A 15724-nucleotide genomic window follows, 5' to 3' on the forward strand; every position below is an offset into this window, starting at 1 on the left:
GGTTGTTTCTCTGACGCGTTTCACTCTTGTTACCTATATATCTCAGACATGAAACAAAAGAGATGATAAGAGATAGCAGGTGTACTACAAAAACTCTAAGTACGCTGCCTGAGAACTGAACTGAGAAACTAACCTGTGCCAGGTTTTTGAGGACATGATGCCCAAACATAATGAATCAAAATGAAGATGAATAATCACTCACTTTCTTTTTCTTTGCTGAAGTTTGCTGTTTAGATCTTTTTATTTTGGATGTTCATATTTTTTTAAAGGCACATAGATCTAACAGTTAATATAACAACAAAATGATTCAATGGCTTTGGTGCTTTTACATAACAATTATATAAAAACAACAGAATCTATTTCACAATAAATTATGATCTACTTCTTAAAATGGTCCCTTTTCTATTTATTCTCTTTACTCTGACATTTTCCATGAAAATAACAAAAAATGCTTTTGAGAATTTCTCGAGGCCCATTCTCACATCTTCAAGTCTCCTTACAATAACCCAGATAGGATCATATCAGACAGGGATTATCCTGGGCTCACATCTGTGGAGCTAAAAATACTTCATGTTTGGAGTTTGAAAAAACAGAAAGGAGAAAAAAGCCCTCTCCTTTAAAGTAGCTGTTGATTTGATGTGGGTCAACAGGATTGCATTTGTTGCTGCCCAGGCTGAAAGTTGAACGTGGAAGTGAAGTTATATGTTACAGTTGGTATTAAAAAGGAGGCGTGCTGCCTGAGAACATTATCAGGCATCACTGCAGAAATGCCCTGGTTTAAACCCACTAACTTGGCTTCTCTACATCAGCCCCGGGCTCTCGGAGTGAGGTTGTCTGTATGTGTTAACCCCGTTAATGACTGGAAAACTTCCATGAAAAACCCAAAGCCCAGCGTCATCTGTGGTTTGTATCCAGAGAGCTTCAAACATACTTAAATGTCCCTTCATTAGTGTCTTTGTTCAGCTTATGATGTCACAGTCCGGGGGCTTGATCCAGCACTTAGATACATGTCCTTGTACATCACCTGCTAATGCACTTTGCAGCAAATAACAGTTTTCCTTCTTCTATTTTTCAGCAGCAAGTGTTCTCTGCTGTACCAAATCTATAATTTAGAGAGGGGGACATGGCTGCACTAACCTGTTTAATGAAGCAGTGAATCTGAATATGACTCATGTTATCAGAGCAGTTTGTGCCTTTTTTAGCTGTGAGCCAGGGACGATGACTTAACTCTTTCACCACCAGAGCCTCGGCACAGATTGACGTTCGTAACCACGCTGACAGTCTACAGGATCAGGTAGAGGCACATGTGATGCATTCAGACCTCTGAACCTCTCAGCTCTGATTATTCAAGGGTCACGATCACTCATTGTTCATCATATCAGGTACAGAGCTGGCTGACTGGACGTGGCTCTGACAATATGCTGAGCACACACATTCACAGCTGTAGTAAACAGTGTCATGACCTGTCTGCTGAATGAATCAACACTGAATTAAGCTACTGGTGGCATCGAAACAGACAATAATGAATGAAGAGGCTGCAGGTTGTGCCTTAAGTGACTCTGTAGAACAACACAGGGTCATGTTCTTGTTTACAAGAAGCTTTGGATTAGTTTAGCAGAGTGGGTAAACTCCTTTTCACAGTTGCATAATGTCCTTTCATGTCCACTGTTGTGTTATTTCAACACATGACTCTGACAACACTCCCTAATACCTTGAAGACAGAAAAGATTATAAGTGACTGAAAAACTGCAATGTGTGGCTACATTTAAAAACCACACATTAGGTTTTAAAAGTAGCAACAACATGCATGACAAAGAACCTTAAATGCAGAGCCATATAACTAATGGTGTAAAAAATGAGAGTGGTAGTCGTCCAACATAACTCTGCAGCTTTGTAGCATCACTGATTCCTGAATCCAGTAACTCCAGAAGTGTGTTTTAGCATCTGCTTAAGCTTTATGTTCCTGCAACAAAATGCTCTGAGGTCTGAAATCTTCGTCTTTAGGTTTGGAAAATAACTCCAGTAAATACACCAGAGAAAAGTGATTATATGGAATATAAGACAACACGGAAGTGCTAAAATCTGCTGTTTCTCGAGTGTTCGCTTGAGGCTGGCTCCGGAAGTAGCGGAAGTCACATACACACCAAGCCAAAAAAAGCCATTTTCAAAGCAGAAATTAACCTTTTTACAGCCTGGTTCAAAAAACGTCTCCTGTCTGAGTTGCTAATCTTACTACCGGCACCCATGGTATGGGGGATTCAGCCGTTCAGAGGATATTAAGATTGCAAGCTCCCCCAATAAGAGGCACAGCTGAGGGTCACATGACCAAGAGGTGCCCTATGGCTGTAGGCAAAGCCCTTGCCACGACCAATATAGCCGCTGTAGCCGATGTGCTTCATTTTCCGTTTCAGAAACAGACGGGTGATGTCGGCGAGACTACGTCCATGTACTATACAGTCTATGGTTGTAACACTTTATTCCAGGTAGATGCTGTCTGTAGCGAGTCCTACACTGCAAAAAAATGCAATCTTATCATGTATTTTTGTGTCACGATGACAGTAGAAAATGTCCTCTTAGACTTAATATGAGCCACATTCACCTGACAAGTCCAGGTCTGAATTGCATGTAACAAGTAAAAAAAAATCTGCCAATGGAACAAGAAAAAAGTTACCTTTATTAAGACATTGTTCTAGTTACGAGCAAATTTTTCATGTTCCAATGGCAGATTTTTTTACTTGTTAAAAGCAATTCAGACCTCATTTCTGTCTTTAACTTGAAACAAGATGTTTTTCTGGACTGACACGTTTAATAAGGTTCAAATCGAGTATAAAAAGACATTTTTTTTTCTTAAAATAAGACAAAAACACTTGAAAAGATTATATTTTTTGCAGTGTTAAGTTGTTTGCCAACTGCATTACATAACAGTCGGAGAGGAATGGTGACTGCATTAAACGCAAAAGAAGAAAACATTGGTGACGGTTACCAGAAACATGGGTGTAGTGCTGCGGGATTCAGAAATGGAGATCATCACAGACGGAGTGGGACTGTAAAATGTCAACAACATGCTGCTACATGATAGAAATACCGGCATTAATGATGAGACAGACTGTACCATTCCCCGCAACCACAGACTCGTACAGGTGATATCCAAAAAATTCAATGAACAGCTTCTGTGGTGTTAAGTATCACCAGGCCAGTCTGCTAACATCGGTAAGCAACATCCTGCATTCTGCATCCTACATCCTGCTCTAGTTTTCTGAATCTTGTCCTAGTTGAGCCAAACATCAAATCCACTCTTCACTCAGATCTACCAGGTAAAAAATAAGGTCAACTGATTTCTGCCCTTACTGCTATCATGATGACAGCTGTCGTACTCGGGGTCAGGGTTAAAAACGTGCTGTCAAAAATAACAAGAAAAAAAGCACAGAGGCTATTGGGCAGCTATTGTGCGAGATGAACTCTGCTTAGTTCTGATAAATGTGACGACATTTAAAGAAATCTCTTTAGAGCTGAATCTTCATTTTTCACTTCAATGTTAAACAGCCAGTTTGTCTGTGAGTAATTGCTTTTTATTACGTCCCCTCCTTCTCAATCTTAAACTCGCTGCCTTTGTCTGTATAAAATCTTATTGATGTATAGCTGTCAGGAAAAGCAGTCAGGCAGCTGTACGCTGGTGAAGTTTGGTTTTATTTGTCTTTGGGAGGTTCAGCGCTCAGGCTTCATTAAAGAGACGTCACTAAAACAGACAGGACAGCTCTCCCTTCACCTTCTGAATTCAGATGCTGTCTGATTCAGCAGGCAGAGCCGGCATGCCGCTGGCCTTTCACCCTTCATCTCTCTCTGCTTGGTATGGATGGCTTTGGTTTGGCTTAAGGATAAAATCTAAAGGTCATGTTGTCTCTACATATCCTCTTCCTTTGCACTATATCAAGCTCCCCGCATGTCTTCCTTCTTATAGATCCCTTTCCTTAAAAAGCTCTCCTCTTTGTTCCTCTTTGGTCTCCCTTTCATGCCATCTTTCAAGCTCCCTGTCTGTTTCTTGTTTCCATCAGGTTCTTGTTGGACCTGCATTAGAGAATATTCCCTCAGAGTGCGTTTAATTTCCTCACAGAGCGATTCCACCTCCTCTTCTTTTTCATCTCAGACTGAGAAATGTTTCCTCCAGACGGTCTGCCATTTGGTCTTCTGACAGTTAAAATCAGTCATTTTGGCTCTTCATTTCTCCTGATGCTTTTAGTTTCTTCCTTCATTTGCTCACTGGAGTTGTGTCTGAATGAAAAGAAGCAACTTAAAAAAGGATCACAGGCTGTACCTGTCTCTGTTGCATGGATTAGATATTTAACACTGTAGCAGATGTCAAAACTTTGAACACATCTTAACACCTTTTTGCTTCATTGATGGACTTTATTTCAAAGCTTCAGGAGAAAAAAGAAAAAAAGGCCCTTTAATACCTCATTCAAGCATAAAAGCCATGAGGGACATGGCAGAGTGACAGAATTGGCAGGTGAAAGAGGTTAAACACATTACTTCCTGATGTTTTATGCACTGCACCACTTTACAGCAAGAAAGCATTGGACCAAATATTAAGATGCATTATGAGAAAACCAAGTTACAAACTGTACATTACATTAACTTTTGCATATATGGCCTAAAACTGCAGTCCAGTATGACATTAGTGGACTCATGTGTGACTGTGGAAAGATGTCATTTCTGTGGGAAGTGTTACACAATGTTCTCTGAGCCTGAAGTGTTCCCTGCAGCAGAAACAGCCCTCAAACTCTGCAGTCCCCGATAATTTGTGTGTGTGTGTGTGTGTGTGTGTGTGTGTGTGTGTGTGTGTGTAGGGTCAGGGTCTGCCTGCATCAGCCTTTCTCACTGCTTGGTGTCCCCAGGCACCAGCTGCCTCTCCAGCCTCCTCTCTGCTGTCACCCCTCCGTGCTGCAGGGACGGTCACACCCACAGAGAGGAGAGGCTCAAAAAAAAAAAAAAAAAAGCGTCCTAACTTTCACCAAACCCTTTGTGTGGTGATCATTGACACTTTGAATAATGGTCATAGCAACTGTGATGTCACCTGTTTGCTTACTGACAGTACAGATGAAGCAATAAGAGTTAAAACTGGCTGGAGTTATAACCCTGTTGGTTCCTGGATCCAGAAGTGACCATAATTTGGAGGAAAAGGGTCAGCCAGTGGCAAGAAATCAAAGCTACACGGTATATGTGTGTGGCTAATTATTTTTTGGTGGCTGACCACAGCAGTGTGACCCCTGGACACTTCTAAAAACGACTCTTCATCACTGCTGCAAGCTGTAATCCTTGCTAGGTGAAACATTTGTCTTACTTTCCTAATCAATAAATGATCAACTAAACAAGCTAACAAAACAGGTATGGTGATTGCAGTTTACCTGTTGCACTATAAAAAATGTCAGTACAGAACTACTACACTGGGGAACAACCCCATCAACTACACAAACATGCTCTGAGGTTGAATTTGAGGCTGGGCTTGCAAATTTTTGGCAGAAAGAAAAACAAGCTATACAGATGGAGAGTTTTTGTTTTTCCAACATGTTTAATTCTGCTATTAAAATGTGGCTTTATGGGCCTTTTTTCAGCTTTTGGAATCAGCCTCAAGTGGACACTCAGAGAACAGGTTTTTGAACTTGCACACTGGCTTTTGTTTTTCAAAGATGGACGTTTCTGCTTGTTGATAATCTGCCAGCCTTTGAGAAATTTGGTCCCCCAGCCAAAATCACCAGAGCTCTTCCAGCTAAATCAGGCACACCACTTCACATACAGAGGCGCCTATTTCACAGCACTATGGGTGCAAACATGAGACCAATTAGACTTTCATATTTATGTTTTACAGAATTTAAGCCAGATGACACCTGAACATGAGCAAGTTAGCTAATTTTAGCTTCTCATTACTCTCTGTGAGTTAAAGACAACAAATGGCTCATATAGTTTAACAAAAGGTTCACTGGTATAGAAGATCACCTAAATTTTAAATGACCTGCATGATCTGACCAGGTGTGATCCACTGTGGTTAGACTTGAGAGTCAGTTTAAACCACATCACTTAAACCCAGTGTGAATACATACACAAAATATTCAACAGAGCTGTAGATAAAAAAAAAAAAAAAAAAAACTTTCCTGAGCCATGGTAGATCGCAGCCACTTTCTCGTCCTCCTTATAGCTGAGAAATGTATCTCTAATGTCACTGACATCCTCCTCTAGCAGGTTCACTGAACCCTCTGAATCTCTTACAACTGTGCCTTTGCTACAAGTATGATACATCACCCAGTATTAGAAGTGACAGATCTAGATTTATATGCATTAGTGCTGCTACTGATGGCATTAGGGGGACTCCACTGGTCACTGATTATTTGAAGTGTCAGAATAACTTTATGGTTCATATTTAGCAATCAGCTTTATAATTAATCATTACATCATGCATTTAAACTTGAAACATGCCTACAAAAATCCTCACCATGTCATTCAAATTGTATTTTAATGTCCAGCATGGTAAAGTTTGCTCAAGAGTTTAGATTTAGTAGAGAAGGAAGAAGCTAATATGATATAGAGAAACAGTGTAACTTTCAAGTTGAATATTGCTGTGTTTTCCTCTCAGATTCTGATGTTATTGACAGAAGCATCAAATGCAGCTGTGTTAGTATGTTTTGTTTACCTTCCAGTCAACTTTGGTTGCTCTTTTGCGCTTAAGACTGTATAATATATGTATGTAGTCACTTTTGCGTCTCAAATTTACCTTTGCGAAGGAGGTTATGATTTTGGCAGAGTTTGTCCGTCTGTCTGATCTTGAATACAATTTTCAGGAAATGTTCAAAATAGGATAAAGAATAAGTGAGGTGATCCAGCACTTTTTAAAAGGATTCTTTATCAACGTGAGATAGGGCTGTTTTCACCATATGTGTATATAACTCCACAATAAATGGTCAGATTGCTTTGCAAAACAATACAAGACGAGGTCACAATAATTTCTGACTGATGTAAAGACAGTCTGCTGAAAGGGAGTATAACATTAAAATAGAACTAAAGAGTTGTGCGAAAATCACAATATGTTTGGCGGAGGTCTGAGCTCTCTGAGTGCTTTTCCTGTTGTTTCTGATACAGACTTTTGCAGCCTGTTATAGGTGGGTCATATTAGAAATGCAGAACTCAAACTAGTCCTATTTGAGCCTGGCCAAGGCAACGTGGTGGGCCTTTAACCTCTTTGTAGACACCTAATGGGCCAAGTCAGCCATGCCCTTATATGAGCAAAACTCGCCAGTTTAATAACTTTAAAAATACTGAAAAAAGTTCACTCCCTTTAGGTGTGTCATAGAGAAATGTGCAGTTCGAACCCAGGCTTTAAATTATTTGAACCAGGCTGTAAACATGTTTATTTCTGCTGTAAAAATCTTTTTTTTGGCCTGGTCTGTTTGTGGTTTCTGATGTCTCTGCAGCCTAGTCTTGAGCAGACTTTCGAAGAACTTCAGTTTTCAGCACTTCCTCACAGGCAACATAAATTTAGACTGCAGAATGCTGTTTCTGTTTCTCTCATGCTGGACTCAGCAGTAAGGGATGTAACATGTTTAGTCATTAGTCTTTTGTTTTTTTGCCATGTTTTGTTCTACTGTTTCTGTGTTTCCTGCAAGATGTCAGACCTCAGCAGTTCAACCCTGGAAAATAGTCTTACAACAGCTCACAGCATGGAAGCAGTGTGGTAGTTGGTACGACAGGTTTACACACCACTCCTTCATGTGGTGACTTATTGTTTAGAGTCTCATCCACTTCATGAGTCTGCTGCTGGAAAACAGAGCAGAGGAAAGGACAGCAGCGTCCTGCCTCTGAGCCACGGATGAACTTTACTCTCTGGCACACTAAACCATTGAGTTGCTTCTGGATGTTTAGCCTACCTGTCTTTTCTAGTCTGTTTTGGCTACTTGTGTATGATATCAGTAGACATCGCTTTGATTTGCAGCATTAGCACATTCATCTAAAGTTGTTTATTGGACACAACGAATACATATTCAGCAAAGTATGATGAAAAGATTAAGATACTTTTTTTGGGGGGCATCGAACTTCAAAAAAAGCATACGTTGTACTGTTTGTATAAAGGATAAATTATCTTCACACTGCTACATTATCTAAGATGACGATAATTAAAGAAGACATGCAAATTAACCCTGAAGACCATTTAGACCATGAAAGCATCTTAAATAAAATGCACCGTGCACTTATTTGTCACAGCGTACTAAATAATTGAAACATGCTGCATATTGAATCTGCATTAGATCATGGGTAATTAAATTTAAGTTTAAGTGCAGTCTGTAGAGAAAGGATTCCAATGTGAACATGTACTTTGACTAGAAACACTGTTTTGCAGACCCTCTCCTTATCTAGTCCAATCATCCACACACAGTGAGAACCCAACATGAGTAGTGACAGCTCCTGAGCCTCTGTTGTAACCTCGTAAATGGAATTCATTATGGGGTATGTTCTTACTCATCACAGTACGAATGATCCTCTTATTGTTTGTCAGACTATCCAATACTCTGTCCCAGAGAGCTCATTGGAAGAGAAGACATGAACGATATCACAAGAAGACCTTCATTTACATTTCTGTCTAGAGTGCGGAGTAAAATAGCATGAAGACACTGTATTTTAATGATAATAATGCCTGTTTTGTTATGGTGGCCTGAGTGTTTTTTTTTTTTCTTTTAACTCCCATGAAAGGAGTGGGAGTTTGTTTTATAAGTTCACATGACTGAAACATCACAACAAAGACAGTCTGACTGTTCAAAAAGAGTGCCTCACATGTTTTATGTTTCAGTCAGTCTTTTCTTCTGAACATGACAAAGTAAAAAACACAAAGACCAAAGCTGGAGATAAGAGGACAAATTATGAAATACTTCAAAGTTAAAAAGTGAGCTTTAGGCAATAATTTAATAGTTTAATGCTGCTCAAATTGTTGAGGAAGGGTTGAAATACTGTTCATTCAGATCCATGAATGTGACAGTTAAAAGTACTGGCCATTGAAAATGTTGAATAAATACTTCAACACTGAAGTAAGCTGAGGGCTGTTAAAAAACACTTTTATTACAATACTTGAATTGATAAAACAGATAACAGCATGCCATTTCAGATTTTTAGAACATCTCAAAGACAAAGATTAAACAGAAAAAAATGTACATTAATGGGGATTTACAACCATCAATTAAGAGGAAACAATGTATTAGCATATCTTCTTTGGGTTTAACAGAGGTGGATACAATAAATCAGGGTGGGTGGTCGCAACTAAACTTAGCACAAAGTTTAAGTTTATTTATGTTTTTTCAGATTATCTTTTGTTAAAAATTAACCTTGACAATTTTATTCTGATGGCAAGCTTGTTAATTTACCTTTTTAATGGCGCCAAATTTGAAAAAACTTCTGCACCAATGCAAAACAACTTGTTCTGCATTTTTGGGGTTTGTTTGGTGGATTGATGATAAAAATCTGAAGAAACAGTACTTGAAGGCTTTTCAACATCTTATTAATTTGGCAAGAATGATTATATTTGCATTCATCGATATTAGCATGTAATCAAACCAAAGGGGAACGAGCCAAAGTTTCAGCAGTTTTTTTTTAATATCCCCACTAAAAGGTACTAAACCTATATCCTACTTCAGTTTCCATTACAAGTTAGCATGAAGTAATTTATTTATCAGCATTGGTAGCAAGAGCATTGGGACGTAGGCTAAGTATATGATGATACAAAAAAAATATATTATGCATATACCTGTTGATATATGGTTTAGCTTTGTAGCTTACTGCTACGGACAAATAATCCAAAAGTTTTGTAGAAGCAGCCAGACAAAGGCCAAAGTAGTTAGCTTGGAGTGACAGTAGAATGGTCAAAGTGGTCAGTTCAAAGCAAATATTACGGTCATAAATAGTTAGCTTGAAGTAACAATTATGTTGGCTATCTTAATCAAAAAGAAAAAAAATAGCTTAAAAAAAGAGCTATTGTTCAGTCAGAGTACCGTCCTTGAGTTACGAATGATTTCTGTTTCTTATGACGTGTCGTAACCCCAAATTCTGCACCAATTAGGTTTTTGCCCTAAATACCCCCTAACAATCCACAAACATGTATAATACTTCATATTCATGGGAAAACAGTATAGACAATTAAAAAAGACATTTCAGTTTCGGAGCACAAACACAGACAGCCTACACAATGACGCGACTCGAGACAAAGCAGACGATGTTGATGACTAAATAGCACTGCGTAGCTGTGTATTCATACACATTTAAACTAGTAAGCGTCATATGAGCTTACAAACAGAGCGGCTTAACTTCAAAACCTTCTCTATTTTTTTACGTGCGCATATTTTTTGGCTTCGTAAGGTCAAAATGACTTAGGTCGAGAACCACGTCAGTCAAGGACTTCCTGTAACAGTTAGCTGTAAAGCTTCACTTACACGGCTGAATTAGTGAAGAATTTAGGATTTTAGACATCCAGGTCGTCTTGGTGTGGTACAAGAACAGACTTGACTAAAATACCCTGAACTGTGTTGTATGGAGTTGGTATCACACTGGCAGTCATGATGTTATGCTAATTGTTGGCACTGCTGTGAGTCTCTTCTGCTCTGAGCCTGCTGCATTGCTGATGACAGAGTTGCAGGAGTGTTAATGTTCAGGGCAGCATCCGTCTCTCTCCTGTGATAATTCTTAATCTAACTGAATTTTGTTTTTTGTCAGTCAGGATCTCATGTTGTTTTTTGTTATATTGCTGCTTATTTACAGTATTTACTTTACATAATGCCAAGCAATGAAAGTTTTTGCCTTTTTTTGATGGTTCAGTGTAGATCTAGGAAAAATATTCACCTTTTCTCAATAACAGTATGAAATAATCTCTATTTTAAGCTAACATGCTGCTTACGTTTGGTTTTATGTGATAAGACAGTTTGGGGTGGATGCGTAACTGAAATATTGGTATCTATTGTCCTGGTATGAAAGACGATGAGGAAACATTGAATGATTTTCTGTGTATTCTGACCCTTTGATTCCTCTCCAGAAAGCTCATGGCGTCCCTGTAAGCAAATATATATAATTAACAACATGCTTCATATTAAACGCAGTGTAATCTGGATCAAACCTTTTCCGTGCCAACTAGAGCAGATTGGCAGGAAAGGGAGGAGGGGGACCGTGCTGCTCTTTTGCTTTCCTGCCAAGTGTACATTTGCTGTATTTCATGATCTTTCCGTTCGTCTCTGAAGAAGCAGTCCAGACAGTAAAATCAATTGGCCAGAGTGGTGGAGTTTTGGATGACTTTTAACTGCATCATGGGGGCGATAGAAATCGAGTCCAGCATCAGCTTGTAGTTGTTTTTGTTGCTGCCTTTATGGGACCTATAAAACCTCTGCAGTAATCTCCCTATCTCTTTCATCTCTGCCCACAGGCAAACAGACGTGCCCTCCTGAGAAATTTGACTGTGGGGGATCCACCAACAAGTGTGTCTCGTTGTCATGGAGATGTGACGGCGAGAAGGATTGTGAGAATGGAGCGGATGAGGAAGACTGTGCATCTGGTGAGTCAGTCTGTCATCTGTTGGGTCTATAACGTGATGGATACAAACACAAATAAAAACTGGAAATGTTATTTTCTGCTGGTTTGCTTGGCTTTGGATTTCAAAAGCGCTTTTTTATGAAGCTAAAGAGGCTGTTTTAAAAAGGACAGTGTGACAGCTCCAAAAGAAAAGTTGAAACATTAAGAGCTCTTCTGGTTGACAAGCCACAGTTTAGACAGTACTGTCTGTGCTCACCCAGTTTGCACAGTAGAGGAGGAGACATAACAGAAAAGCCCCTTCCCCCAAAATATAAGTTTCCCGAAGTGTGAGCTTCAAACACAAGAAGCTGATTGGTTGTAGACTCATGTTGGAGTTATTTGCTGTTGTATCAATCATTCAAATGTTCATGTAAGACACAAAACGACTAAATCAACAATTCCTTCAGCCTAGACCGAGGCCCAAAGGATATGACACAGACATTATGTTACCATTGTTGTTGTACAAATTTAGGCTGATTTTAGGAGCAGCTGGAGATTTATTGTCCATCTTTGTGGACTTTGTGGTAGGCACAGTTTATTATAACTTAATACTACTACTTAACTTTGATAAGAAAGTCTCTTCTTGACACAAAGCTAGATTGAATTTAAGCTTTACCAATATGGCGCTGTTGACGATCCATATGAGATGACATCACATAGACCGTATCATCAAGTCTGTGCATTAGAGGTGAGAGAAAAAAATAAAAAAAACAATATATTGGGATTCTTTGTTTCACAATATTAGAATAGTGATTCTTTATCAAAAAGAAAAAACTTTTTTTTTAAATTCAAATTCTTAATTTCAGTATTTGCTTGTTAACTGGATTGGAAAAAAGTTACCACTTTCCTTCAGCAGAGGGTGAAATGTTTCTCTCTGACTCACGTGATGTGCATTTTATGGGAGAATTTGGTTCCTGATATTGTCTGCAGACATTATAGAATAAAATAGAATAGAACTTTATTGTCATTGTAACAAGTACAACGAAATTAAGTCACAGCAGTAATCAAGAAAACAAAAGTAAGAAAATGTATAGAAAGTGCAAAAAGGTCCATAAGAAAATAGATGACGACAGCTTGTCCATCATTCTCCAGTTCAGCCAGCCTCCACCTCCACAGGGTCCAGGACTGAACTTCTTCAGTCATGCTCCATCTCTGTCTCCTGTATCCTGCCTGCTCACAGCAGGTGAAGCTCTTCCAGTGTGGTGTTGGTGTCTGGTGTTAGCTCTGTTAGCCATGTCTGTGAATAGCATTATGCTACTCTGCTCTCTGGTATTCCCTCTGTTGCTGGGTAGCACAGCTAGCTTGTCTCTTTTATTGGAGATAGATCTTACGTTCCCAATAACGATGGATGGAAGGACAGGTCAATGTCGTCTCTTCTTCGCTCACACCTGAAAACCAGCACATCCTCACCTCCTTCTCCTCTCCTCACCTTGTGGGAAATATCAGGCCTTACACCAGTTAGCATTGACATGCTACAGGCTGCTTACAGCTGAGTTCAAGTGTAAACAATGCAGCCATGGTTACATGTGGGATCTCCAAACACAGGAGAAAAGTAGTAAAAATGTCGCTGAAGCCACAAAAGTTTGGTGTCCATGACCAACAAATGAGCCATACAAAATAATGATCCACTCCAAATACAAAGATGACGAAAAAGATTACGAAATAATTACAAAAAACGGACAAAGAAAAAAGAGCTGCTGCAAAAGGCAGCCATAGCCAACAGGGCAGCGCCTAGCAACGAACAATTATCATCATCATTTAACTTTTTCACATGAACTGGTGTTAAAAAGCAAAGTGAAAATCCCAAAAATTATAACTATAAAGAACCGCAATTTAAATTGAATCGGCACCCCCCAAAATCGTAATAGAATCGAATCCTGAGCCTCAGCTCTCCTGTGCATGTAGTACCTTTGTTTGTGGTCTCACACATAAAACTACCCATCCCTGCACCTTTGAGTGAATTGATGAAGTTTGCATTTTGTTGGCAGATATTGGGCCTTGTTGACGTTTTGTTACCAGTTAATTTGTTTTTCATCAGTCTGTCCTCTATAAGTGTAAAAGCTCTCTTTTTTGCCCCTGTTGTCATATTCAGAGTAATTATCTAAAGAAGAAATGAATGGTAGGGTTAGAGATTCATCCCACTCAAGTTTTAGATAAAATCAGATATCATCATTACTGTGAGTTGTCTGACGACTAGAATCATGAGATGAAACTGATATTGTCTGTCCCTAATCCAAACACACTGGATAATTAAAAATCCACAGATTAAGTCAAATCTACAAAGACTGTTTATTCTCACTGTAGTTTTCTGTGATCCTTCTGACCATGTAAGAGCAGAGTGTAAACAGGTAAACAGTTTGACTGTGGGTAAACTAGTTCACCTGTGTTGTTCCCTCATTGGCTGGCGGACGTGAAGTTACGTAAAGAGAAAACGCAGATGTTTAAGAAGAAGTTTTAGATTTGGATAACTGTTTTTAAAGTTGATATCCATGTTAGGAGTTAATTAATACATGATATTTTAATAACTAACAATTAAGGGATTATCAGACTTGTGTCCAGCTCTGATCTTCCCGTGCAGTCACTGAGCAGCAGTGACAGGTGTGAAGAAACCACCTGTCAAGGCTCACAGTGAGAAACAGTGAGCCGTCAAATTCCTCCTCATTTTGTACAGTAAGAGGTTTCATCCTCTTTGATCTCACTTATCATCTAGCAGCCTGAGACACTGAAAGCACAGCAGGGGAGCGCTCTTTATAATTAAAGGAGTTTGAAGTAAGGTTTGAGTTTTAAGCCTGCTGCTCTCCACAGCGCGCTCTCTTCTGATGTGACTTTCACTGTTGAGCGCCGCATATCTACAGCTTTCAGTTCACATTTGAAGGTGTCTGTCATCACATTTTGAACCTCGAGTCTTTAGCCTTTCCACAGCAGAGCCATCAGAAATGACATCACCTCCTGCTCAGCCAATCAACAACCCAACCGTGCGCTGCCCCCACCCCCAGCCCCCTGCAGGGACTATCCTTGCCCTACTTCTGAGGCGCCGTGAAGAATTGGCTTCTTCTTTTCTCCCTCTCCCTCTCTTTTTTCCTCCCTCTTTCCTCTTCATGTCAAGAGAAATTGATTGGGGCGACTGAGCTGTGGGGAGTGTGGTGTTTAGACTTTGAAGATTGTGGAAAATGGTCTGTGGTGGCAAATGCTGAGGGTAAAATAGCCATTTTGTTATTATCCTATATAAATGAAGTTTTTCTCCAGCTGTTTGCCCCCTGTGAAGCTGTGTATGTTAGTGTTTACATAATGAAAGGCTGCGGTGTCTAAAAATTATATGTTAAGCATTCACACAAATTTGAAGTATTATTTGTGGAGTGTGGTAAATCAGTTTGGCATAAAATGAAAATTTGTATTCCCAGAAATTGCTTTTCTTTTTTTCTTAAAATACACCCGGTAAATACGTGCACATTTTATGCGACTTCAAGGTTTTATTTTTTTTTGCCACATCAGGCTGTAAATGGCCTTTCAATGTTCTTCCGTTTGACAGTGGCCCCACGCACTTACGCCACAGCGAGTGGAAGTGATTCCATTGACTAGATCTAATGCCTTCACAGCTTATATGGCTTTTCACTTGGCTGTCCATTGAGACCCAGTCTAGCCTGTGCTAATCCTTTTTTCAGGCTAATGTCTGTATTGATGCAGCAGGCCTAAGCCTCTCAGTCGTGACACGAGGGCGGGCAGCAGACTTCTGCCCACCCAGGCAAAGGCCAGCATCCCTCCAGAGGTAAACACAGCTCAGAGTGACCAGGAGGGACGGGCAGAGTGTGACACCAGCACAGTGTTAGATAACATCACACATTAGGTCTATTAAGTGCTGCTCAGGCCAGCTGATTAGGCCCGACGCCAGCCTGAATAGTGATCTCTGAATGAAGACAGAGGCTTTCACATTACCTCATTGCTCATTAAAAGAAAGAAGTGGGCATGGATTATCCTGTGTGATTTTTTGTTGTTACACCTAGTAACTTAAGGAATGACAGAATTTGGTTTATATCAGCCAACACTGGATAATTTTAAATGCTCTTTACGTCCCCCAAGGAGGTTATGATTTTGAGAGTTTGTCTGTCTGTGGACAACATAACTCAAAAGGTAACAAACT

The 15724-nt window shown here is 39.6% G+C and overlaps 1 protein-coding gene across 2 annotated transcripts in view; it reads left to right on the top strand.

The window, feature by feature from the left end:
• LOC141804093 (low-density lipoprotein receptor-related protein 8-like) overlaps positions 1–15724 on the top strand; it is a 150174-nt gene that overhangs the window by 66996 nt on the left and 67454 nt on the right. For both annotated transcript variants that reach the window (XM_074688345.1, XM_074688346.1), the window contains exon 4: positions 11441–11569. In XM_074688345.1, the coding sequence (XP_074544446.1) occupies positions 11441–11569 (129 nt within the window). The remainder of the gene's footprint in view (positions 1–11440; positions 11570–15724) is intronic.

This window comes from Halichoeres trimaculatus, unplaced genomic scaffold (assembly GCF_033239565.1).
Source record: "Halichoeres trimaculatus isolate MK-OKI-2021-1 unplaced genomic scaffold, fHalTri1.1 fHalTri1_scaffold_15, whole genome shotgun sequence".
Lineage (NCBI taxonomy): Eukaryota > Metazoa > Chordata > Actinopteri > Labriformes > Labridae > Halichoeres > Halichoeres trimaculatus.